We start from the raw sequence: 23,326 nt of genomic DNA, 5'->3' as shown, positions 1-23,326 counted from the left end.
CGATGCGCTCTTCGATGGTCGGCCGTGGTCTCTAAGAACGTCACCCAGTTTGAAATGCCACAAGTCTCGACAGCACACTTGAGACGATCGGAAAAGTGAGTCATACACGCCAAGGTCATGTAACCGCCGTAGGATCTACCCATGGCGGCAATTCTTGAAGAGTCCAGGAACGACATATCGGTGGAAATATAATCAAGTAGCGAACCGATATCTCTCACAGAATCTTCGCGTTTAATACCGTCGTCAGCTGCCATAAACGCTTTTCCATATCCGGACGATCCGCGTACGTTAGGTGCAATGATGCAACAGTTCAGAGTATGAACAAAGTACTGAAGGTAAAGTCGAGGGTTATAAGACGGAACATGCTGTGATTCCGGCCCTCCATGCATGTAGATGATGACAGGTAGTTTGTCTTTGGAGTCAATGCGGTCCAAGCTGACACCATTGTACTTGGCGGGTAGGTAGACAAATGCTGGAATTTCCAACCCATCAAAAGACTTGTAACGAATGAGTTTAGGAAACCCAGACGGGTGAGGTGGATTAGAAATTTCAGTGCATTTATATGGCTTGAGTTTCAGTGTCTCTAAATTGAGAAGGTACATCACCCCAGGAGATGCCACAGAGTCCAAGGAGAAGATAGCTAGGTTATCGTCCAATACAGATGTCTTCAACTTGCTAGCTTTTCCAATCATAGAATCAGGAATGTCGACTTTTCTGATGACTTCTGTAGCAATGTCGAATACATAGAGCTCATCGTATCCGTCGACTAGGGCTTGGATAAGCATTTTGGTTTTAGTCATATGACTGTAGCAAGTCCATGGCATTGGCAACATAGATTCTTCCAGAGTGGGTGTAGTGATGGGTCTTACAGAATCGTTAGAGGCATCATAAATCACGAGAGAAGTGTGTTCAGACATCCAGTTGGTAGAAAGATAGATAATATGAGGATCAGTCTTAGAGAATCGTCCAAGAACCTTGATGTCGGCGTTACCCTTGTGTGTACCAGGGAGTACCACTTGGTCCATCTCCCCTGTCTTAATATCATACAGCCAGAGCTCTACTAGTTGTGGTGAGACTCTGTGAAAGGTTATCATTTTGGAGTCATCGGCATTGATTTCACCCACTCTCCAACCATCGTCCAATTCTCGGATCAGCTGGCCATATTCAGGCTCATCAGAAGGTCGATTCTTCAGATGACGCACATACAGATCCATGTCTTTTCCGTTGCGAGCATTGCATACGTAGAACAGTTTGGAACAGTCGCTGGTTAGAACGAAGGGCCGCGTTACTGTGCCTGGCTTCGTCCAGGCTTCAAGCAATTGCGGCTTTCCGTCAGAGGCAGGTAGAAATCGAAATATTTGGAAAAACTCTTCTCCATTAGAGTCAATGGTGCATATGGCTCCACCGTCCCTACGCTGACCATTGGCATCTTCATCATAGTCAATGGGAATGAGTGTCTGGATGATGTTTCCTTTACCTCTGCCAGTCAAGAACGTGACTTGGGTTGCAGTTGGGTCTTCCGTTGACGATGTATAGAACACCTCATCCGACTCACTGCCTTCGGGCTTCTTACGGAAATAGATGGCCTCGGGCTTGTTGAAGCTTTGATGATCAAACTCGCCTTCATGATTTGGATGAGCAGCTTGATAAAGGCTGAATTCCTCTATATCTTGAGAAGTGATTTCAGGAACGTTGATCGTTTCTACGCAGGCAGGAATGAAGCTAGAGGACATCATTGGATGTATACAAGGAGTATGATAGGGCAATGGTACGGATTTTTTAAATTGTATTTATATGGGTCCTTTCTGGATGATCGGAGCTGTAGGGCTTACCTAATGCGAACGATCTCAATGTTATCTGAGCTGCATCCTTCCTTGTCCAGCCAGGCACGAAGGAATGAAATCCAAAAAAAATATAATATCCTTGAAGTCCTTTGGTCCCAGAAGATATTACCTTCCCATATCAATTTCAAGACAATTTTCGCTTCTTCTCATCTTCTTTTGCTGGCTCGCTCTGCCAAACACGTAAGAAAGAAGAATGTCACGAATGCGACGCCAACAATTCCACAATTATAGTTTACCCAGCCGACATTAACTTGTAGTAATTGTCCTAGAATGTACTTTCTGAGTGCGCCAACCAAAGTCAGCTTGATAACGACTTTCTCACTAGTTCTCTACAACATTTGAGCCTGTCAGATTTTTATTTCTAATTTCTAGGATTTATGTTTCGATGAAAGTTGCTTTTGGTGCAGCGTTAAATCAATTTTCCCTTCAACTCCCAACAACCGTCATAAGCTAGGGATATCGTACGATCTTATATTAAAACACTTGATACTGCGGTTATGGTGCACGACATTACATATTTAGGGAGGCCAATAACAAGAAGCGGAGCCTGCTAACCGGAAGTACTACTTTTGCGTGACCATACCAAATTGTTACAGCCACCCAACGACTTTCTTACATTCTGATACTCGAGACATGTTCGCCAGAATAAAATCATTTCAGGCATGTGTATCTATGGGGCGAACTAAAGGCGATTGATTACGCGTCGCCTTGATATGGTGATTAACTTCAAAACGCCGTTTGACTGCAGGTTATGATATTCAGTGAGATTTCCAGATTTCTTACAATGTGAAAAGCTAGGAGGCTCAAACAATGAATATTACTCACGAAACAAGATGAGTATTTCTTCGTTTTTTGATAAGTTTACAGTAATTGCCTGAAAAAATTGCTCGCAAAAGGGAACAACCGTTTACCCCAATCGTATTGAGAAGGTCATCTTCCAGTTTTAATTCTGGTTGGGGTTATTCTTTTGGACACGCATTTCTTAGTACAATTTGCCTCCAGTACTTACATTGCCAAGGCGTCCTGCGATTGCCTAAAGATGTAACTTATCCCCTATCCTGGCGTTCCCGACGCCATTCAGCTCGTTTCATTGTTACAGCGTTTACCCGAAGACAATTTCTCTGTCGACTACCAAGGAGGCATGTGGTGGTACAAGACGATTGTTTCTTAAATGTGCATAAGGGTTGGTGCTCAAACTCGCTTCGTAACATTGGTCTTTTCTAGCATGTAGCGAGGCTCTCATCCAATCATGCTCCTCTACTTTTAAAAAATGACTTTACCTCATGTAACCTCAAAATCCACAGCCATTAGTACCACTGGTCAGTGTTTGCAAGGTGTAAATTCATGGAGTAGCACAATTGAGAATTTCAATGTCACGCACAGCTAACCATGGACTCTATTTGAATACGTTGTGGTAGCAGCCGTCATATGCCGAAAGAAGAACCACATTTGGCAGGGAAAGTGGGTGGATGTTTATTATTTTAAAGTTTTCAGCAGATTCGACATGCATAACTCAACAGAGATGTCAACAGATATGTTGATAAGCTGCTTAACCATGACTATTGCAAAGTATATCATTGTTTTGACTTAACCTCACAATGTTAGGAGCTCACACTACCCTTCGGCTCGCATTCGGCTCGTCTTTGGTTGAACCTTCATGAAATATAAAAATTGTATGAGAATGTGATTATAATTCGATGTCTCTTTGAAAATCCGTTCACCCATCAATAGCTTCATATACTACTAGAAATTCTTTACTCCAATCATGGCCCGATCATATATGATAAATTCTAACTGTTCCCCTTAGATGTCAATGAGCTATCGAATATAATCAACAACTCACAAACAACAAGAAACCAACAACTTCCGTGTGTGGGATATAAAGCTTATTTGTTTATCGATGCCTTTTTTCCATGACTTGACTGTTGAACGTTCCGTTCACAAGTATTTGTTGTAGCAACTGACCATCGGCCAGCTGAGGGGACAGTGAAGGTCCCACGATTCTGTTACCGAAAACAGACTGGTGCCGGTCTCACTCCGACAAGACGTCATGTCACGCATTCTAACAACCCCGTCCTATTAATCAACGGATTCGATAGACTTCTTTTCTTCCCCTATTCATTCCGTCATGTCCCCTTCAAAAAACACTGTTAGTTCTACTCCAAGAGATGCTACCATCATGCTTTGGACTCATCCACGCTCTCGTTCCACGGCTTTCGAGAGAGTTTTCATTCATAGAGAGGACATAGAATGCTTTCATGAACCATACGGTGACTCCTACTACTTTGGCCAGGGAAGAGTGTCTAAGCGGTTCAATGAAGATCACTGCAACAGCCATGAATGCAATAATGCCACATATGAAAGCGTTACAAAGGATCTGATCAATGGCACCAAGGGCAAGAGGGTTTTTGCAAAGGATATGGCATACTATTTGTACAGTAGCAGCAACCGCAAGCTGCAGGTTCCCATGGAAACCCTCAACAAGATGCAGCATACATTCCTAATTAGAACGCCTGAAAAGAGCATACCTTCCTACTACCGATTATGCAAAGGTGATACCACCACCTTCGATCATTTTGATCCCAGTGAAGCTGGCTATGCTGAGCTTCGAGAATTATTCGACATGATTCGGGAGTACACCGGTGAAACGCCGATTGTTCTGGATGCAGAGGAGCTGGTGACGCACCCAAAGGATTTGATGAAGCGCTACTGTGAGGCTATAGACTTGGATTTCACTCCAAACATGCTTGAATGGCAACCATCAACTGTCAAGCAATTTGACAAGTGGACCGGATGGCACGAGTAAGTGTTTATATACTATTCAGTGGAGACGAACAAACAACTGATCCACATTTCGTTATGTAGAGAGGTACAAAACAGTACAGGATTTGGGCAATATGTCAATGCGAACAAAGAAGAGAATGAAGAGATGCCTGCTATTGTCGAAAACACCATCAAGGCCAACATGGAAGACTTTGAATATCTTCGTCAGTTCTGTATAAAGCTATAGCTGGGCTATTGAATTTTCTGCTTTTTTCTTACATTTGTATCATTACGTTTTACATCGCATCTGCGTGTGGTCCTCCTTCGTGAACCCTGCTGTCGATGATTTTTGGAATATATATCCTGGGTGTTACCCTTCGCTCTTGCGCATCAAGATTGCCGCACAATATATGTTCAGGGGGGGTGCCAACAGCATGTTTTTGTTTAAATTGTTGTTTACATGGCTGTTGTTCTTGCATGATTCTTTACAGTTTCACAGGGCCCTGATAAAATTCTTTCTTCCTCTTGTGGGCTAAAGGTTTCTGATGTGCACATGAACGAACAAGTCCTTAAAATCGTAGAAGTAAGTAATCGTAACCACTTTGTTCAACAGCTTTGCCTCCACTGCCATTGATGATAGAGCAAATATTTTGCTCAAGGTCAAGGGGGCTACTGTTTAAGCCCATATGCACTCCGAACCTCCAGCTATTGTTGTATGTACAAAACTAATCTGGACATTATCTTTTCTTTTTTTTTGAAACGAATGACTTTTGACAAAACCGCAAGTGATAACGTTGGCGATAACGCAAACGATACGGCGCAAGGGCATGTCTGAGTTTCTAGTCTCCGCCAATGGTTAGTCGATTTACTCAACGTCAGCAATATTGCAGCTATAAAGGATTGCGCTGAAGACACAAGGAAGGTAGTCTAGAAACAAACTAGAAGCTTTACTTTTATATGTTGTAGGCTCTTCACAATAAGTCTTAAAGTGCTGTGTTATAGAAAATAGCTTGCACCATCAAGCGTGGGCATTGTACCTTTTCCGCGTGACCTCAACTTACAGCGATTTTACGCCATCATCCGCCTGCCCTGAACTTTGTGTCTTTGCTCTTTCATACTCGCTTGGACTTATCATCGATGACGGGTCAAGTGAATACTTACCTTGTGTTTATGGTGTTTACGATTGCCTTGGTGAGTCGGTTAAACCTGTTGTTGGTATTAAGACATCCGTAGCTAAATGGAATTTTTATCATAGGGTGCGTTTCAATATGGATACCATATAGGTGAACTGAATACCCCGCAAGCTATCATATCCAAGTGTAAATCACACGATTACGACCCTGACCCCGATCCCAGCACGTTCTATGCCTTGCTTCCACCATGCATACCCATGAGTGATTCCACATTTTCCTTGGTGGTGTCCATGTTGAATGTCGGAGGTCTGCTGGGTGCCATATTAGCTCCTCGATTCTCTGATCGGTTTGGTCGCAGATTGACCCTGTTTGGCAATACTGGCTTGCTCTTGCTTGGGTCACTTTCCATGGGTCTCGCCACTAATCTCTATATCCTCCTGTGGGGTCGCTTCTTAGCTGGTGTAGGTTCTGGCATCATCACAGTGATATGTTCCACCTATATTGCCGAATGTGTGCCTGATGATCTGCGAGGTATCTTTGGTGTATGCAACCAGCTCGGTATTGTTCTCGGAATCCTTGTTGCGCAAGTGCTTGGGATGTTTTTATCCACACTGTCCGGTTGGCGATGGATTCTTTTGATTGGCGCATTTTTATCGCTTTTTCAAGCCATCTTGCTTCCATTTTGTGTGGAATCCCCACGTTACCTAGCGGCCAAAGCCGGAGGTTATAATGCGGCCAAAGCTAGTCTGGTCAAACTGCGCGGAACTGAATTCGTCGAAGATGAAATAAATTCGTGGCGACGAGATTGGGCTGAAGAAGCTGGCGAGCAGCAACAACTTTTGAATGAACTCGATGATCCACAGGAGGAAGGAGGACAAGCAGACCACCATACACCTTTAGTCCACCCGTCAAAAGCCCAAAATGTGGGTATGTTCAGTTTTCTCACGTCACCTCTTTATCGCAAACCCTTGTGTATTCTTCTTCTACTCCACGTTACACAACAATTTTCTGGGATCAATGCGGTCATTTTCTACTCAACCTCCATCATGACTCCTATCCTGCCTCAATACTCTGACAAGATCACAGTGTTCATTTCACTTATCAATGTTACCATGACCCTTGTGTCTGGTTACCTCATGGATCGACTAGGGCGAAGATCGCTCTTTCTATATTCGTCAGGCATTATGGCTGCTGTGACCCTCGTACTTGCATGGAGTATGGACACTAACATGTGGCCTTCCCTATCAGCTGTCGCGATCATTGGTTTCGTTGCTGCATTTGCCGTGGGCCTTGGTCCTATTCCATTCTTAATGGTTCCAGAAATTGTAGATACCCAGGCGGTGTCTACAGCGAGTTCTATTGCGCTTTCCACCAATTGGATTTGTAACTTTGTTGTCTCCGCTGGATTTCTTGTTGTTCGAAATGCCCTAGGAGGAGGAGGCAAGGTGTTTTACTTGTTTGCTGTGATACTGGCCATAGTATGGGTCATTGCCTACCGAATTCTTCCCGAAACCAAGGGCCGTAGTGTAGAAGAAGTGGTTCGATCGAACTGGGCAGTTAAACTTAATTCTGTCAGATTCCAACCACGTAGCATAGCGTAAGCTTAATTCCATGTAATATACACCGCATTGTGACAATTGGCTAGCTCGGGTAGCACTCAGAGCATGTGAAAAGAGGACTGTGGAGTTTGCTTAGATGAGCGTTTTTGTATGTTTATGGTAGAGTTCAGTCTGAGAAAAACATTCAGTATCCGCTTGAAAGGGAAAAAAAAAAAATTGGCAAACATGTTAAATAAACCCGCGGTAGTAGCAGCTCCTCCACCCCCGCACTCCTCTTTATTCATTCATTCATTACAATGTCTGGTCCCTTGACGTACACCTCGCTTGATCTAATCCCCACCGCTGTCAACGACCTTCGCTCTGTGTACAACACTGGTACGATGATTGCCTCGCTACGGTTCAATTTTGTCGCGATATTAAAAAATTTCCACAGGGTTAACAAAGTCGCTTGACTTTAGAAAGCAACAGTTGCAGCGTCTTGCCGACCTTTGCCTTGAGAACACCGATGCGCTTATCGAGGCACTTCACAAGGATCTTCGTAAACATAAGGTTGAAAGTGTTATTGGTGAAATCTCACCTGTTGTTGATGAATGTCAGTTTATGATCAAGGTACGAAGTTCGGTTTGAAATGAGGGTTTTGACATGTTTCGACACTAATTCGCAATTACAGAACCTCAACAAACTGGCCAAGCCTGAACAGACCAGCAAGCGTTTCCTCATGAACGCTACTGACAAGACGTTGGTTCGCAAGGAACCCAAGGGCGTGGTTTTAATCATTGGTAAGCGCCATTTCCCTGAATGGCAAGTCTTTTCATCAAGCTATCCGTTTTTGCTAACATCGCTTTCCTTTTTGGCCGACATTTGCAGGTGCTTGGAATTATCCTGTGAGTATTTTCAATCGATTGATCGATGAATGCCTTAACGCTTGAACTAACCTCGTTCAATAGGTCAATCTCTTGTTGCTGCCTTTCGTCGGTGCCATTGCTGCTGGTAACACGGTTTTGCTCAAGGTAAGTCCCAATTTTTAATTAACTGTCCGCTCTCTGATTTAATATATGTTGGTGTAACGCCCTAACAATTATATTCTTAGCCTTCAGAAGTATCAGCTAACACTGCTGCATTGATAACCGAACTTTTGCCTAAATATTTGAGCCAAGATGCTTATCGTGTCATCAACGGTGGTGTGAGTGAGACCACCGTCGCTCTCGGTGAGTAAAATACACGAAAAAACCAGAAACCAGGGTAAAACACGAGCTAATCATGCTTTGCTTTCAGAACAACGTTTCGATCACATATTCTATACTGGTAACGGTGCTGTCGGCAAGATCGTCATGACTGCTGCTGCAAAGCAACTTTGCTCTGTCACTCTTGAGTTGGGTGGAAAGTCACCTACTGTCATTGCTCCTGATGCTGATTTGGACGTCACAGTCCATCGTTTGGCTTGGGGTAAATTTTACAACAATGGCCAAACTTGCGTGGCTCCTGATTATGTCCTTATTCATAAGCCCTTGTTGAAGCCTTTCATTGAAAAGCTTCGCGCTTTCCTTGAGAAGAGTTATGGAAACAAGCCTCAGGCTTCCGAGTCCTATGGACGTATCGTCACTGACCGCCATTTCGACCGCCTCAAGGCTATGATTGATCGTATTGATGCTTCCAAAATCGCCATTGGTGGCCAAACCGACCCCTCCGATCGTTTCATCGCCCCTACTATTGTCACTGATATCTCCAACGACGATGCCAATCTGATGATTGAAGAAATCTTCGGTCCCATTCTTCCCGTCCTTGTGTACGATGAGTTGCAAGAGGCCGTCGATATCATCAATGGTCGCGACTATCCTCTAGCTCTTTACATCTTCTCCAAGAGCGAAAAGACCGCCAACTGGGTTTTGGACAGAACCCAATCTGGTGGCTGCTGCGTCAATGATACCCTTATGCACTTGCAGGAACTTTCACTGCCATTCGGTGGTGTTGGTCCCAGTGGTCAAGGCAATTACCATGGTGAACGTTCTTTCTCTGCTTTCACTCATGAACGTACTACCATGTACAAGGATGCTTCCGCTGAAAAGGTCAATGAGGTCAAATACCCCCCTTACAATGAAAACAAGTACAAGGTCTTGTCCTTCATGGTCTATGGATTGCCCGGCTCTGTCAGTCGTAAGGTCAAGACCTTCATGACTGTTTGGATGGCCCTTTGGGCTGTCTTGTTCTCCAAGAAATCCAAGCTTTAAACAGGACATCTGTTGGTGACATTATAACTGTAATCCCCATTCCTTATTGTTGATACTCTCTTTTTGCATATCAAATACTGTTTATGCTGGATCAAAAACAAAAATTCTTTCTCATCATCCTACTCAGTCTTTCTATACCTATCTTAACGCATCACTATAGGCTAAAGTTCAAACCATTCCTTTTGCATTAGCCCAATATTATGAACTACAATGAAATTTTTATTCTAGTTGTCATGTTTTTGCTCTAGCAGCGATCATATAAATTATCTCCATTTGTAATGGAAACCATGTGTTTAAACCATCGCTCTGGAGTGGCATACCGGGGTGTCAATATCACTATGGTTAGTCTATGCGACGGATGCCAAAAGGCTACCGGCAAAATGGCTAGTTCGTATCACCATTTTCACTAAACTTGGCTTTTCTTTCCCGGTAGCTGTTACTCAGTCATACTGGTTTCAACTGACCTTGAGATTCTTCAATCTCAGTTATTGACACTGATCTTCTTCTATTGTACAATGAATGACACTACACTACACGATTAATAATGGATTTGAAAAAAGATTTGGTTTTGTTTTTATTACCCGACTATAGGTCTAGATCCTGCTACAGAAGGAATTGGACAGCCATTATTAATCTTCAGCCGTCTCATTATCCTGGTTCTCTGTTACACTATCTGTAGTGTTATTTTGTTGAGCCATACGCCAAGCTGCAGCCATTTGCAGCAACTTGAGGTTGGGTTTCTGAGTCTCATCGTCAGGGAAGATGTAATCGTAGTACTCTTCGTAAACCACATTGTCTTCTCCTTCGCCATCGTCGGTCTTTCTTTTCTTTGATCGCTTGACAGTGCGTGGCATTTTGCTCTTGACAGCCTCCATTGTTTCGTCTGTACCATGGTTCTCTTCAAAGTCCTTCCATGATTCTAGTAAGATGACACGCTGCGAGAGAAAAAAGACATTAAGTAAGCCGATGGACTAACGTGGTAAAAAGGAGACTTGCACAACATACCTCTTCCTTCAACTCCTTCTCCTTCATGCTCTTGTAAGCATTCTCAAACACTTTTCGAGCTCGTACAACATTATCACCTTCATCGCCTTCTTCAACCGAGAGCTCGAACTGTGCATAACTGACGTACACCTTGACATGGGTCGTTCGCTCCAAGAGGCGCTCGTATAACAATCTAGTGCGTTCATATTCTTCTTCGTTGAACTCAAAGTCTGATATGACCAAAACACAATTTTTTGTTTAGTCTTGCTTCATTTTCAATGGCCGCACCGCAATCTTTCTGTGCACTTACCAATATACGCTTTCCAAAGGATTTCTGGCATATCCAAAACAGGCTGATTGACGGCCAGTTCAAAGATAGCACGGCATCTCTCGTATTCTCCCAGTAACCGTTCAACTTCGGCGAACTTGATCCAGGCAGTGCAGTTGGCAGGGTTATATTCCAAGAACTTCGTATAAAGTGTACGACATCGGTCAAATTCGCGAAGTTGCATCTCAAGTTCAATATAGCCTTTGAAAAGTCGGTCCTTGGGGCACATGCCGATAGCGCGACCCAAGATCTTTCTCGCCGTGGTGATGTCTAAGCGGCGAACTTCAAACTGTGCATAGAGAAGCCATATTTTTGCAAAAGTGAATTTTTTGTGTGGTATCAAGTTGATGCATTCGCTATATATTTGACGGGTTCTGTCGTAATCCTGGATTCATCAAAGAGTGTTCAATGAGAGTGAAGATGATGAAATGTAGTATCACAACTTCAACTTACCCTAGTTTCGAGCTCTTCATATAACGCATAGTTTATCCAAAGATAGATATACCTTCGCCAGTATCGCTTTTCCTCAGCTGGTGGCACTTGTGCTATAGCTCGCTCGTAAACATCTCTTACTCGATCAACATCGCCATTGTCCTCTTCTAGCCGTGCATAGTCGAACCAAACATCGTAGTTTTTAGAATTCGCTTCAATTTCTTCTTCGTAACGCACTCGTCTTTTGCCAATGACAACTCCTTCTATGCCTTCTCTCGTTCCATATTGCTTTTCAAACAATGTGTATTGGTTATAAAGAGATTCCGACTTGGATTTTGGCAGACGCTCAAGACCATAGTTGAAGATGACACGTGCACGGTCGAACTAGTCGAAGCAGAAACACAACGTGAGCAAAAAAAAATGATAGCCATTCAGATCATACCACTGCGACAGCTGATGACTTACCTCCTTCAACTTAATCTCAAATTTGGCAAACGCAACAAGAACCTTTTGGTCAATGTGCTCCTCTCCCAAGAATTCGATAGCCTGAGAGTAGATTTCTCGCGCTTTTTCTTGATAAAGCAAAAAAAAAAAAAAAAGCACTGTTAGCCATGGAGATCAATATTACAGCCGCACCAAACATTACCATACCTAAATCATTCTGTTCTTCTTCAAAACGGGCCCATTTAAGCCAGTTCTTGGGCTCAGGATGAATGCTCACAAAGCGGCCATAAATAGCACGAGCACGTTCAATCTCCTTGTACCGCTTCTCCATCTTGATATAGGCGTTCCAGGCATTCTCTTCCGGTTCCCACTGCATCCAGCGCTCAAAGACTCCGCGAGCTTTTGGAACGTCGCCCAACATTTCCTCCATATAAGTGTATTTGTACCAGAACTGGTCAACGCGAGGAAGCATGGTGACGGCACGATCGAACAAGTTTCTAGCATAGTTAATATTTCGGTTCTTCATTTCCATCTCGGTGTAGCGCAGCCATATAGCCACATTTCGACTATCGACATCCAACGCACGTTCAAATACGGATCTCGCACGGTCGAATTCCAATTGACTTTCTTCCCAAGTGGCGTATTTCAACCAACTTGACATGTTGAGTCGATTCTTACGGATCTGATCTTCGAATTCTTTACGTTTTCGTTGACGCAATTCCGAAAGTTCTTCGAGGTCACCAATCTTCTGCTTAGGAACCGAGTGGGCTGGTTCCAAGCGACGATCGTGAGCCTCACGTAGGATCTGTTCAGCTGTGATCTGAATGGGGGCGGCATTCTTATTTTTGACCTAAACGGAGGAAAAGGGCGAGGAAAATCAGTTATGTGGAGTGTGAGAAAGAAGCGTGTCTCTGACGGTTTTGAAAGACATACCTTTGGCGGCCTGGGGTTCTTTGATGTTGGCGGTGGAAGGGACGCCATGATTACAGACAAAGACTCAACGGTGCGTGCTGAGCCAACGTGTGGAGGTAATTCTTTGCAGCTTTCAATTGAAGACGTGACGTCACGCATATTTTTTCTTTCCAGCTTTATTGTTCCTTTTCAATTTTTACAAACCTGTCTATTATTACTTTCACTACATTCTAAACCATGAGAAGCCGAATTCTTCGAGACATGAAGGCTCGTACCGCCGTTGCCAACAACGAACTTATCAGACAGGCTTACCGATACATTACGCGTAACGAAACCCTCCCTGCTCGAACTCGACATCAAGCACAATTGGCTTTGAACTCCCTGCCAACCAACACTGCTCCTGTCTTCCTTCGAAATCGCTGCTTGGAGACTGGTCATGGCTCCGGTGTATTCCGGGAATTCCGTTTGTGTCGTTTCCAATTTCGCTTGAAGGCACTTAATGGTGAACTTCCTGGGGTCAAGAAATCTTCGTGGTAAATAAATAGGTCCCTCCACAGTGGATTTGCCGTATTTTATTCTACCAAGCCAGTTCTTTAAAAACAACAAACAGTTAAGAAAAATATTCCAAACACAAACATCAATAGGCATTTTATCATTTTCGTATTATGCCGTACACCCTGTATCATACCGCTTCCCTTTGCTTTACCCCTCTTCGGTGTCATCTTTTAATAGACCATCCCCTTCGCATCCCTCCCCCCATAAAATAGACCAACAGCGAACAATAAAAGTAAAGATCCAATGAGATTTAGTCTGCTGCTGTGATTAGAGGAGGCATGTTCTCTACTTGATTTGGTAAATGTGGAGATTTGGCTTCAAAATAATTAGAGCAGTCCATTTTTGCTCATGAACTCTTTCTCTCTTTCTCACTCTCTCACTCTCTCGCTTGCTCTTCTCATTCTCCTGGGTTCCATTCTTGTTTCAACATATCCTGAGCAAATCCAAATAACCAAATGCTACAGGGCCCAGCGTTTACCTCGGCCTCTCTGCTATCTCGAAGCTTTTATTCTTCTCGCCCTCATACAAGTACCTCCACACCTACTTCTGCTCCCACCGCAGATATCTCCAACATCGTTACAAATGGCCCTTGTACCTCGAACAAAACAAGAGTCCGTATTGTGCCAAGCTTGGACGGGTCCAGTCGGTGTGTGGTGTTCAATATTATCGATCGCGAACTGACTCCCGGTACGATGATTCGGATAGGCCGGTTTACAGATCGAGGCAGTGATGAGAACCGACTTACTTTCAAGAGCAAAGTGGTTTCTCGTAGTCACTGCGAGCTTTGGGTGGATCATAATGGCAAGGTATAGTTTATTGAATTCCCGTCAGTGAAACCAGGCCAACATCATGTGTCACGTCGAATGACTTCATATGGCAATTGCCTTTCCCACCGTGGCTGACAGTATTCTCACAGGTTCATATCAGAGATACCAAATCATCATCTGGCACCTTCTTAAATCACATTCGTCTGTCTGCTGCTGGTCAGTTATCTACATCACATCAGTTGTCGGATGGAGACACTATTCAGCTTGGTGTGGATTATCAAGGCGGAGTCGAAGAGATCTTTCGGGCTGTGCGCATGAAGATTGAAATCGATAGACCAACCCAAAGCTCTGCATATTCACTTGCCACTTTTCACCAACTCAAGGCCTTAAATACAGAACAAGCCGATGTCGATGAATGTTGTATATGCTTGTACTCTATTGCTCCGCGTCAAGCCCTTTTCATTGCCCCTTGTTCACACCATTTTCACTACAAGTGTATTCGACCGCTTTTAGCCTCGCACCCCGCATTCCAATGCCCTTTGTGTCGTGCTTATGCCGATTTGGATGCCTCTGTCGAAGTTGATCTGCCCCAAGACACAACCCCCGTACAGTTACCCCAGCCTATTCCCATTACCGCTGCCAATGAACCTTCTTCGCCAGAGTGTGTGGGAGGAGCCACCTTTGTGTCTGAAGTGGAAGAACCACGACCCAGAGAGACCACACTGAGCCCTGAGAGTGACGAGGAACACGATGCTATGGCCGAACTCTCTCGACCGCCACCACAATCCAATATCACCTCTCCTCTGTCTTTATATCAACGACGACACAGCTCTTCTGGGTTTGTTGACAAGCTGAAGATGGTTATCTTTGACAAGCGTCGCTTATCCTACGTGTCAGGTGGAAAGCGTCGACGCAGCCATAGTGACGATGACGACGAGCAGGATACTCCAGCTACATCCCCTATAGATCAGCAGGCACCTATGTCCACGTCTCCTTCGTCGTTCTCTGCCCATGAACCCTCTTCAAGTCGAATGACTACAAGCGTCTCATTCCTTGGAGCATAAACAAAATCCCCCACAAGCAGTGTACGCTAATCAAACCAAAAACTGTATCCTGCAGCTGGATCCATCTTTGATTAGGACGCTGTTCTGCCAAATTCTTACCTATGTCCACAACCGTATAGTTCAACTATCCTTGTTTTTTCTATCCATTTTCTTTTTCTGCTTGTATCATACCATTGAAAATGCTGTTATATTAAAACATATATATATATATTTTGCCCTACCATGTCTCTTGTTAATGTAAAGAAAGAAAATTGGGTTATGTTAGTGAATGAGTTCTCATTATTCTTCAAAGCCCACGTTCTTACCCCTTCAAAACGGAGGCTCCTTCTTTTGGACGTACCCATGCTGAAGCCAAAAATTGCTAGCATTCATCGATAATGACATGCCGGTGGTTCCACTCTTGATGTTAAACATCACAAATTGAACTAGATCCCTCCAACAACTGGTTGGTTTTCCCGGTTAATACTAAGGAGCCCAAGTATTTGTAAAGAGGTCTGGAGATGTAAGGGCCATAAAGCAGATATAGCCTGATGGCATAACCAAGATAGTATACATCGTAGCATATAGTCGATGAAACATCCTTTCGAGATGACAGGCAGATGGATGAACTTGTTCAAAATGTTTGTCCTGCTGCCTGTATCATTATTTGGTATTCACATTGACAAGGCCCCCTGATGCAACATATAAATCCTCCCTTGAACGCAAACATACAGTCTCTGTGAATGGTACATATCCAGATGTTTATTAAAAACATACTTAATTACAGTTCAGCGTGACAACACTCTATGGAATAGCTTTCACGTTATTCGGATTCTGCCGCGCCAGATTACCTTGTATCAAGCTCGAAAATGGAAAACCGTACCTGACTTATGTGAACGTTTTGATACCTCAGCATTTTTCCCCACCTTCCATTCGGTATTCTTTTTCTCACCTCCCAGCCATTTTCTTATCCCCATGATTGGCCTAATGCTTCACCCATCAATTTTTGATTTCGCTTTGTCTGGCTTCTCATGTTCCTGTTTTGTTTGGTACGCTGCTCAATGCAGTACGTTGCGTCACAACCTTGATGCGATGGTCTGCTCTGCATGCGCACATGGCATTCCTTTTGCGGTTTGGTGCATGTACCATAGTTACACACTGCAGTTGCTTGCAAAGAAACCAGTGAGCACAGTCTTCAGCTACCCCACATTTGTTTTTCACTTTGCTGAAGCTGTTTTTCTTGAATACAGTATTTTTTTTTTTTTGGATAATAAGAGATAATCGTTGAAAGGCATGAGATGGGAGCAGATAATGTGTAAGTAGCCAAGGGTATTCCTTGTCCTGCCTCACAAGACCCGCCGTAACATGTGATCCAACGCTTGTGGGCCGTCGAGAAACACACCGAGCGCTAGAAAGTGATTCATAGCTTAAACGGCTAATGGATGAGAACTTGGTGTCAAACCCTCGCATGTCCTTTTGCGCTGGTGCTTTGTTGACTTTGCGTGCCTGGAACAAGAGCCGGCCCAACCTCAGCGTCGCTTGCAACACAGCGGAGTTAACACTGCTTAAAAAAATACATCGAGACCCTATAAGAAACAAAAAAAATTATACGCTTTTACCACCAACTCGTACCACCTCCATCTCGGCCACATGTTCAAGGCTTCAATCGCTTGGGCCCTACTGGCATTGTTATGGGCATTGCCTGCTCAATCACAAACCAATCCTGGCAATGGTTCGTTACTTGTAAACGTTATCTCTTCATTTGGTACCTTGTGCTAACCCTTGAACCTTCAGACACGGCGAATGGGTGGATTGTAGAAAGTTATGCCGGGTACAATATACTGCACAACCTCATTGCTCAGACTTCCTACGCCCTAGTGCCACAAGGACCAGTATTTACGAATATCACTGGCAATGTGCCGCAAATTCAGGTTCCAATCACTTCGGCCGCTATTGATACATTGGATATCCTTGGCTTTGCAGAGGTAAGAGATCAAAGATATTTACTCACAGACAATTGAATCAGGCATTGAACATCGCTCCTGTTAGCTTTTGTCAAGCAACGTCACCAGTTCTTTTACAACTGGCTCTAGCAATATCTTACTCGCGAACACATCGCCATGTTTCACCATGTCAAATAACGCTACCGCCACGTACACTTTCGCAAATGGAACTAGCACAGCCAATAACACCATCGTCTTTTCAGCCAATGACCCGAGCCTGACTCCAATCCAGGTAAAGAACATGTAGGTTTTGGATTCGGTGCATATTGTGTTTACTAATCAAGAGTCGAACGATGGTAGAAAGCATCTTGGTTGATATACCTGGCCTACTTTTACAATGAGGAGCGAGCAGCACAACTCACAGTTCTTAACATTATGAGTCAATACAATTGCATTAAGACTCGTGTCAACAGTGGAGTCAAGGAAAAGTATGCTATAGCTTGGACACAAGCAGATATGACCACCCCTCAGGTGTATGAAATCAGGGTTGATACCTATGCTAAGACCCTCATCGCTGATGCGGCTGCCAAGATGATTGCTCCCAACTCTGCACAAGACTCCACATACTCCAACGTTGGCAATTTTCATCTTGCTTTGAAAGGAGCTGATATGCTTTTGGATACTAGCCCTTTATCGGAAGGTGAACTGTGGCCTCAATGGCTGAGCATCATGAACATGGTGCCTGGCGCTTCCTTGTTTTACGAAAGTGAAGGCTACTATAAGAACAGAAAAGTATATCGAGCTGACGGTCTGGTGAGCAAAACTGGATATTCTAGTAAGTGTCAGTGCAACGTTTGGTATGCAACGCAAAATGAAATGCTGAACCAAAGTCACTAGATTTTCCTGAACGATACGCTGCACGACCAGATTTGGCCCTGATGGATATGATCGCGATACAGTATCCCACTTTCCAGAACACTTACAATACAACCTGGCTTTATAACTTTGCTCTTGGCTCTTCACCACAAAGCTTCCCCGCCAACTACGTGTGCAACAATGCCTATGTAATGTTAACGAACCAAATTTCCTGTTATCTGGATGAACCTTTCACGCCTCCTGCAACTCAAGCTGCACCTACCAACGAGACGGAGACGGATGATGGCGGCAGTAACAGCAGCAGTGGTGATCAATCCAGCAGTCTTTCGAGTGGTAGCAAGGCTGGTATTGCCATTGGTGTGATCGCTGGTGTTGCTGCTCTGGGAGGCGCGGCATTCTGGTTCTACCGTCGAAGACCTACCGCTGAGCCGTCTCACAACTTTTACAAAATGGATGAAATTTAATTCAGAAAGCCCCACTCGTATTATCCTAATTAACTCTCTCCATTCATTTCTCTTTATGCCATGTCATATCTTTAAATTGCTAATGTACATCTACTTTGTTTGATTGGTTTCTTCGTGCTCTACTATAAAGAAGCAAAGATATTTGAAAAAAAAGAAAAAGACATCATATGAATGAACGGGATGGGGAAAGTGCTTCAATGGGGACTGAAAAACAGTCAGTAAAATGTGATTACAACGAAAGGATCTATCATACGGCGACTTTTGCCCTCCTTCAGTCTTTCTTCTCTTGGACCTTCTTCTTCTTTTTGCTCTCTAATAAAGCCATGGTCTTCTTGCTGGTGGCGAGTGAATCCTGGATCGCCTTGGAGATGGATGCGACCTCACTCATATCTGATTTGGGAAGTTTGACCTCGGGTTCAACAGGCTTAGCCTTCTTCGCGACCTTTTCTTCTGCCTGCTTGTTTGGTCGCTTGAGTGACTTGGGATTCTGTCCTGTCAGTCCTGCGGTCATGTCGATTGGCTTATCTTCGTCTCTCTTCTTCTTCTTTGGTTTACTCTCTTCCTCTTCGGCACCAGCCTCCTTCTTCTTGTCCTGTGCGCCAAAGTGTTCATTCCACGTAGCACCTTTACCCAACTTGAGAAGCTTCTGAATTCTCTCTTGGTCCTATTTAAATACAAACATGAGCGCGCTGGGTCGGTAAACTCCAATTCGATCCATGATACTCTACCTTTTCCTCAATGGCGGGGTATCCTCGGAACTGCTCGATGGGAAGCTTTGTAAGAAGTTCAGGCACTAGGGGAGTAGTCAGTAAGCAAGCTACAGCACATATCATTGTCATAATGCTGAAGGCTTACCGGGAAAGCACTTGAAGTGGTACCATGTTGTCTTTGACAACTGCTTTTTTTCCTTCTTGCTTCTGCGGAAGATCTCTCCACATCGCAAAGATTTATTAGGAATCGTTCGGTTGCAAGTAGCGCATTTGGATGTTTGCGATTGTGCGTATTCGACGCAATAGGTTATTATTGGTTTATCGGCTCCCTTGACGTCGCTCATTTGGTATTTCGTGAAAGTGATCAGTGGATCTTGAAACTTTTTTTTTTTTGGGCAGCCATTTTGCTGGACGTGACTGTTTGATGAGTGCCAGCATGAAACTTCAACCGTCTTTTTACTTATTCAACCGTCTTTTTACTTATCCATTATGTTAAAATTTTATTGGTTTGGTTGGCGAAAATATAAAGGGTAAATTTACAAGTTAGTTCCCACATTTGCGAGAAAAGGGTGTTGCAACAGTACATCGGCCGTAGGTCGTTCTCGGTAGTCACTATGGAAGAAAAAAAAAGAATTAGAGAGACGACACAGGCACAAAGATGTCAGCCAGAACTAGACTTACAGATCAAAGGTGCGGTTCAGGAAATCTTTTGCGTCGTCGCCAATATGGTCTGGTATATTCGGTGCTTTATAACTTCCAATCTGTGCGAAAAGATGATGAGAACACGGACTTGCCTAGCCCATACACAACCCTCAACTGACCTGAAATATAGCTTGCATCTGCGAAAATTCAGGGAAAGGATGGTCACCGGTAAACATTTCTACCACCATGCACCCAAGTGACCAAATATCTGCTTTGCGGGTATACTGTGTTTGCTTAACAACTTCAGGGGCCATCTATAGTATGATGAGAGGTGAGCCATCAGGTCGAGTCGACGCAAATACAAAATGGCAACAGCAGAAAACATACCCAAAATACGGATCCTTGAAGACTAGGTCGATTGGCCGAAGCACCAGAAACCAACATCATGTCTAGAAACAAGAATGAGTGATTTTTGTCCTTTCTATATACGTTACAGACGGACGGACAAACAGTCGCTAATGGACTTACCATCTTCGACCTTTTTAGATATACCGAAATCCGAGATCTTGACACCACCCTTGTTATCGACTATAGTGAAACGGGTCAGTAAACCATGGCTACCATTCATTTTCGCATCCTCCCAATGCACCTCACCTAAAACATTAGCACCCTTGATGTCGCGATGTATAATGTCGCGCCCATGCAAGTAGTTCAACCCCTTCAAAATCTGACGTACAAAACTGCACACCAGAGGCTCCTTGAAGGCACCATAGCTAGCAAGCAAGCCAGCCACTGATCCACCAGGCACATATTCTAAAAAGATACTAAAATGCGCTTCGTCGCATTGAAAACCGAGATACTGCACAATATTTTCGTGGTGAAGATCTCTCAAGAGGGCAATTTCTTGTTCTAAGGCACTAATCATGGTTCGCTTTCGATCTTCTGTCGCACTGTTGACAACGGGCAGTTCAACTTGCTTGACTGCCATGAGCTCACCGCTGATAGGACTGAGTCCAAGGTACACATCTCCAAATGTACCTCGTCCGATTAGAGAGCCCTTCATCCACTCCACAGGCGCAGCATTAACTATAAAGGTAGGAGGTGTTAGGAAATCGCCTGTCTTTTCTTGGAAGTCTAGCTTCGTCTCGCCACGGGCAATCTCTTAAATAAAGTACTTACCGTGAATGATGGGCTCGGGGGCAATGGGCTCTGTTGGGCTAGGTTCCGGTGAAGGTATTTCAACCACTTCTGGGGCCTCCACAGGGGTGCCAACAAGCGTTAAAGTGGCAGACACAGGTGTGTTGAGCGACACTTTGATATGCTGAGCAGCCTTGTCGGCTAAGGTGGTGTCAGTATTAATCAGGCTGGATTTTCGAGCAGGCATATGGGACTCGACATCACCGTCCGATTTGATGGTGAGGAGAGTAGAAAAGCGCTTATTTTGAAGTGACGTTTTTTGTGGGAAGGATGTAGGCAATTTGAGTTCGGCAGGCGGCCTAAATGCCTCTTCCTCCTCAACTTCAAAACTTTCTTCTTCTTCTTCTTCTTCTGCCTGAGCTTGTAGAGCTTCCAATTCCTCCTGCTCAAACACCTTATCTAATTCCAATCCAAGGACAGATGCCAACTCAGGCATCACGCTATCTCGACGTCGCGATGTTGACATTCCACTGCTGTGACTCGCTCGTCGCATCGACATTCGCTTGGCATTAAATCCGGCCGTCTCCAGTATTTCTGGCTTATGATTAGGGAAAAAGGAAGGTAGGTTGGACGAAATCACTTCAGACGGCGGTCTTTCGCCAAAGAATTGTCGAAGTTTAGGGGTATGTGAGCGATAAGCGGCATGCGATGAATTGAAGGAAGCCACTGAGAACCGAGATGATACAGATGTTCCTCCTGATTGTGGCGTTGTAGGTGCCCTTTGGTCCCAGTTGGACGACTGCTGAGTTGCTGCTGTCGAGTCATTGCTTCTTTCAGGTGATGGAAAGTAGGATGTGGTTGATGGATCCGATGAGAGTTTGCCTGATACTGGCGGTGTCGGCTTGGCCATACCGTTTCCGATGCTGGTAATGATATCCACAGTTTGCTGCCGGTCAGGTAATCCATGGTGCAGTGGCTGTAATGATGCGTAAGCGCCAATGGGTGAAGGTGTGCCGGATGGTCCCATAGCTGGGGCCCAAGGAACAACAGTTTCCTCATACATCTTTTGAATCTGATTTCGTTTTTGAGTGATTGTGCCTTTTCTCTTAAATTCTTCATGAGTTGGATACTGATGTCGTTTTCGTAAAATGAGCCTTTCTTTTTCTGGTCGATCTTGGGATCGACATATCTCTTCAAGCTCTTCATCGGAAAGCGCCCGGGCTAATAAAAGGAATTCTATTGGTCTTAAGGTCGTAGCGATATCATTATTTCAGAGAAGTCCATACCTGCGCCAGTATCACTAGAGCCAACAAAGATACAGTATTTGGATATGTTTGCTTCTTCAATTCCAAATTTGTGCAAAACCTTTGCCATGATAGACCGTACATCCGTAGCATTATGAACATTGACTATACGAGTTTGACCGTCTTCTCCAAACACTCGAACGCATGTCTAAAAAACCATGTTTAGCATGCAAGCACCACTTTATGGATCAGCCATCCTATTCTCAGCTTTACCTGTTTAACCTTTTCCATAGACATGATATTTCCTTCTTGCGAGCTCCGCTATAGGCGAATGTAAAGTTTAATGAAAATTGACAGAGTACATCGCAACATTTTGAAATCTTCTCTACTCACTTTTGCATTTGGATGCTTGGGACTAGTCGGTAATTCTTGGCCGTTAATCTTTTGAGAGCGTTTAGAGTCGGATCTTCCAAGAAGTCGCGAGAAAGAGTTGGATCGTTGTACAGAGGGTTTGTAATCCAATAGTTTGTTGGCGGGGCGTTCTATAATGGAAGCACTGGCAGGCGGACCAGGGGCAGTGCTTTCGTAGCGAGAAATCGAATCCAACGTCATTAATGAAATGTTGGGATGATAAGGCGTAGAATATGCGCCTTGCGGTTGTCCTCGACTTTCATTCGCACTCTGCTCCTTAAAGTGTAAATGGTGAGTTCAATTATCAAGGCCGTATATTTTGGTCCACCGATGCGTAAATAAAACGATGCTCACTTTTGCCATCCTTGCAAAATATGCCATTTCATTGTAACACTCTTGTCGTAGATGTCGAACGGCGGTCAGGATTCGCACTCGCTCTCCTACTGTTTTGATATCCATCTCTTTGAGGGTTGGGTTATCGAGTTCCAGCAGTACCTCACCATTAATATTATTTTCTATAAAGTAGATTGTTCAGTCTTTTCTTATGCCATGGCATTTTTTATCCACTCATCGTTTCATATAAGTATACCTGTGAATTTCTGAGTGAATTGACCATAATTTAACGATTCAAGCCAATCAGCTACATCGCGCTCTTTCCAATGCTTGACAGTTTCAAGCGAATAGGACCTCGTTGTTTCGGTGGTCTCTGGGTAGGTTGGAGTTGTGGGGGATGGGGTTGACCGCCCAAAGAACGTCCGAGAAGGAGAGATCATTGCATTGGTGTTTGAGCGGATGGAGCAACAGCAACGCTAGGTCTTGTGAATTGAGTTTGAAATTCAAAAGTTTGGCTGCAGCTCTCCTTTAGGCTCATGATGGCTTAACAAGCCGCCAGCTAGGCTTGTAGATA

The 23,326-nt window shown here is 44.1% G+C and overlaps 10 protein-coding genes across 10 annotated transcripts in view; 6 read left to right on the top strand and 4 right to left on the bottom strand.

Moving 5' to 3' along the window:
* The window catches only part of K450DRAFT_194933 (uncharacterized protein), a gene marked incomplete at both ends in the record, with an annotated part of 2,079 nt that extends 346 nt beyond the window's left edge, over positions 1-1,733 (bottom strand). The window contains one exon of the mRNA XM_051584489.1: positions 45-1,733. Coding sequence (XP_051449492.1) covers positions 45-1,733 — 1,689 coding nt within the window. The remainder of the gene's footprint in view (positions 1-44) is intronic.
* A 2,205-nt stretch (positions 1,734-3,938) lies between these two features.
* K450DRAFT_216624 (uncharacterized protein) lies at positions 3,939-4,879 on the top strand. Its single transcript, XM_051584891.1, has 2 exons — positions 3,939-4,646; positions 4,710-4,879. The coding sequence occupies exons 1-2, from the start codon at positions 3,973-3,975 to the stop codon at positions 4,852-4,854; spliced, it is 819 nt and encodes a 272-aa protein (XP_051449491.1). The 5' UTR covers positions 3,939-3,972; the 3' UTR covers positions 4,855-4,879.
* A 485-nt stretch (positions 4,880-5,364) lies between these two features.
* Positions 5,365-7,584, top strand: K450DRAFT_216620 (uncharacterized protein). Its single transcript, XM_051584890.1, has 2 exons — positions 5,365-5,798; positions 5,863-7,584. The coding sequence occupies exons 1-2, from the start codon at positions 5,745-5,747 to the stop codon at positions 7,339-7,341; spliced, it is 1,533 nt and encodes a 510-aa protein (XP_051449490.1). The 5' UTR covers positions 5,365-5,744; the 3' UTR covers positions 7,342-7,584.
* Position 7,585: 1 nt separating this feature from the next.
* K450DRAFT_216618 (uncharacterized protein) lies at positions 7,586-9,817 on the top strand. The gene is made up of 7 exons (XM_051584889.1): positions 7,586-7,674; positions 7,733-7,908; positions 7,970-8,078; positions 8,167-8,183; positions 8,247-8,309; positions 8,390-8,507; positions 8,575-9,817. Exons 1-7 carry the CDS (start codon positions 7,596-7,598, stop codon positions 9,525-9,527), a joined length of 1,515 nt encoding a protein of 504 aa, XP_051449489.1. The 5' UTR covers positions 7,586-7,595; the 3' UTR covers positions 9,528-9,817.
* A 252-nt stretch (positions 9,818-10,069) lies between these two features.
* K450DRAFT_216613 (uncharacterized protein) lies at positions 10,070-12,712 on the bottom strand. Its single transcript, XM_051584888.1, has 7 exons — positions 12,649-12,712; positions 11,923-12,565; positions 11,737-11,843; positions 11,293-11,655; positions 10,822-11,224; positions 10,533-10,741; positions 10,070-10,462 (listed from the first exon to the last, which is right to left on the bottom strand). Exons 1-7 carry the CDS (start codon positions 12,694-12,696, stop codon positions 10,157-10,159), a joined length of 2,079 nt encoding a protein of 692 aa, XP_051449488.1. The 5' UTR covers positions 12,697-12,712; the 3' UTR covers positions 10,070-10,156.
* Positions 12,713-12,776: 64 nt separating this feature from the next.
* Positions 12,777-13,456, top strand: K450DRAFT_276171 (uncharacterized protein). Its single transcript, XM_051593222.1, has one exon. It carries the CDS (start codon positions 12,865-12,867, stop codon positions 13,162-13,164), a length of 300 nt encoding a protein of 99 aa, XP_051449487.1. The 5' UTR covers positions 12,777-12,864; the 3' UTR covers positions 13,165-13,456.
* On the top strand, positions 13,457-15,235 carry K450DRAFT_276170 (uncharacterized protein). Its single transcript, XM_051593221.1, has 2 exons — positions 13,457-13,988; positions 14,099-15,235. Exons 1-2 carry the CDS (start codon positions 13,638-13,640, stop codon positions 15,011-15,013), a joined length of 1,266 nt encoding a protein of 421 aa, XP_051449486.1. The 5' UTR covers positions 13,457-13,637; the 3' UTR covers positions 15,014-15,235.
* A 1,368-nt stretch (positions 15,236-16,603) lies between these two features.
* Positions 16,604-18,359, top strand: K450DRAFT_608 (uncharacterized protein). Its single transcript, XM_051593828.1, has 5 exons — positions 16,604-16,724; positions 16,787-16,977; positions 17,042-17,227; positions 17,296-17,770; positions 17,833-18,359. The coding sequence occupies exons 1-5, from the start codon at positions 16,643-16,645 to the stop codon at positions 18,273-18,275; spliced, it is 1,377 nt and encodes a 458-aa protein (XP_051449485.1). The 5' UTR covers positions 16,604-16,642; the 3' UTR covers positions 18,276-18,359.
* Positions 18,360-18,410: 51 nt separating this feature from the next.
* Positions 18,411-19,346, bottom strand: K450DRAFT_216602 (uncharacterized protein). The gene is made up of 3 exons (XM_051584887.1): positions 19,131-19,346; positions 19,004-19,068; positions 18,411-18,939 (listed from the first exon to the last, which is right to left on the bottom strand). Exons 1-3 carry the CDS (start codon positions 19,327-19,329, stop codon positions 18,547-18,549), a joined length of 657 nt encoding a protein of 218 aa, XP_051449484.1. The 5' UTR covers positions 19,330-19,346; the 3' UTR covers positions 18,411-18,546.
* A 113-nt stretch (positions 19,347-19,459) lies between these two features.
* Positions 19,460-23,285, bottom strand: K450DRAFT_216594 (uncharacterized protein). The gene is made up of 12 exons (XM_051584886.1): positions 23,009-23,285; positions 22,774-22,934; positions 22,402-22,695; positions 22,282-22,329; positions 22,051-22,216; positions 20,807-21,985; positions 20,282-20,713; positions 20,156-20,215; positions 20,015-20,076; positions 19,807-19,941; positions 19,667-19,746; positions 19,460-19,597 (listed from the first exon to the last, which is right to left on the bottom strand). The coding sequence occupies exons 1-12, from the start codon at positions 23,190-23,192 to the stop codon at positions 19,522-19,524; spliced, it is 2,877 nt and encodes a 958-aa protein (XP_051449483.1). The 5' UTR covers positions 23,193-23,285; the 3' UTR covers positions 19,460-19,521.
* Positions 23,286-23,326: the final 41 nt, after the last annotated feature.

This window comes from Umbelopsis ramanniana, assembly GCF_025399195.1.
Source record: "Umbelopsis ramanniana AG unplaced genomic scaffold K450scaffold_1, whole genome shotgun sequence".
Taxonomy (NCBI): Eukaryota; Fungi; Mucoromycota; class Umbelopsidomycetes; order Umbelopsidales; family Umbelopsidaceae; genus Umbelopsis; species Umbelopsis ramanniana.
This window is presented reverse-complemented; position numbering and strand designations above follow the sequence as displayed.

Bases quoted from the DNA above. Each gene is read 5' to 3' on its own strand.
- K450DRAFT_216624 (XM_051584891.1), top strand. From the start codon at position 3,973: ATGTCCCCTTCAAAAAACACTGTTAGTTCTACTCCAAGAGATGCTACC. The intron at 4,647-4,709 runs GTAAGTGTTTAT...TTCGTTATGTAG, and splicing joins AAGTGGACCGGATGGCACGA to AGAGGTACAAAACAGTACAG.
- K450DRAFT_216620 (XM_051584890.1), top strand. From the start codon at position 5,745: ATGACGGGTCAAGTGAATACTTACCTTGTGTTTATGGTGTTTACGATT. The intron at 5,799-5,862 runs GTGAGTCGGTTA...TTTTTATCATAG, and splicing joins TGGTGTTTACGATTGCCTTG to GGTGCGTTTCAATATGGATA.
- K450DRAFT_216618 (XM_051584889.1), top strand. From the start codon at position 7,596: ATGTCTGGTCCCTTGACGTACACCTCGCTTGATCTAATCCCCACCGCT. The intron at 7,909-7,969 runs GTACGAAGTTCG...TCGCAATTACAG, and splicing joins AATGTCAGTTTATGATCAAG to AACCTCAACAAACTGGCCAA. The intron at 8,310-8,389 runs GTAAGTCCCAAT...TTATATTCTTAG, and splicing joins GTAACACGGTTTTGCTCAAG to CCTTCAGAAGTATCAGCTAA.
- K450DRAFT_216613 (XM_051584888.1), bottom strand. From the start codon at position 12,696: ATGGCGTCCCTTCCACCGCCAACATCAAAGAACCCCAGGCCGCCAAAG. The intron at 11,844-11,922 runs GTATGGTAATGT...TGCTTTATCAAG, and splicing joins AGAAGAACAGAATGATTTAG to AAAAAGCGCGAGAAATCTAC. The intron at 10,463-10,532 runs GTATGTTGTGCA...TTTCTCTCGCAG, and splicing joins AGAAGGAGTTGAAGGAAGAG to CGTGTCATCTTACTAGAATC.
- K450DRAFT_276171 (XM_051593222.1), top strand. From the start codon at position 12,865: ATGAGAAGCCGAATTCTTCGAGACATGAAGGCTCGTACCGCCGTTGCC.
- K450DRAFT_276170 (XM_051593221.1), top strand. From the start codon at position 13,638: ATGCTACAGGGCCCAGCGTTTACCTCGGCCTCTCTGCTATCTCGAAGC. The intron at 13,989-14,098 runs GTATAGTTTATT...GTATTCTCACAG, and splicing joins GGGTGGATCATAATGGCAAG to GTTCATATCAGAGATACCAA.
- K450DRAFT_608 (XM_051593828.1), top strand. From the start codon at position 16,643: ATGTTCAAGGCTTCAATCGCTTGGGCCCTACTGGCATTGTTATGGGCA. The intron at 16,978-17,041 runs GTAAGAGATCAA...CGCTCCTGTTAG, and splicing joins ATATCCTTGGCTTTGCAGAG to CTTTTGTCAAGCAACGTCAC. The intron at 17,771-17,832 runs GTAAGTGTCAGT...CAAAGTCACTAG, and splicing joins GAGCAAAACTGGATATTCTA to ATTTTCCTGAACGATACGCT.
- K450DRAFT_216602 (XM_051584887.1), bottom strand. From the start codon at position 19,329: ATGAGCGACGTCAAGGGAGCCGATAAACCAATAATAACCTATTGCGTC. The intron at 19,069-19,130 runs GTAAGCCTTCAG...CTACTCCCCTAG, and splicing joins CCACTTCAAGTGCTTTCCCG to TGCCTGAACTTCTTACAAAG. The intron at 18,940-19,003 runs GTAGAGTATCAT...GTATTTAAATAG, and splicing joins ACCCCGCCATTGAGGAAAAG to GACCAAGAGAGAATTCAGAA.
- K450DRAFT_216594 (XM_051584886.1), bottom strand. From the start codon at position 23,192: ATGATCTCTCCTTCTCGGACGTTCTTTGGGCGGTCAACCCCATCCCCC. The intron at 20,714-20,806 runs GTAAGTACTTTA...CTACCTTTATAG, and splicing joins CCCCGAGCCCATCATTCACG to TTAATGCTGCGCCTGTGGAG. The intron at 19,598-19,666 runs GTAAGTCTAGTT...TTTCTTCCATAG, and splicing joins CTGAACCGCACCTTTGATCT to TGACTACCGAGAACGACCTA.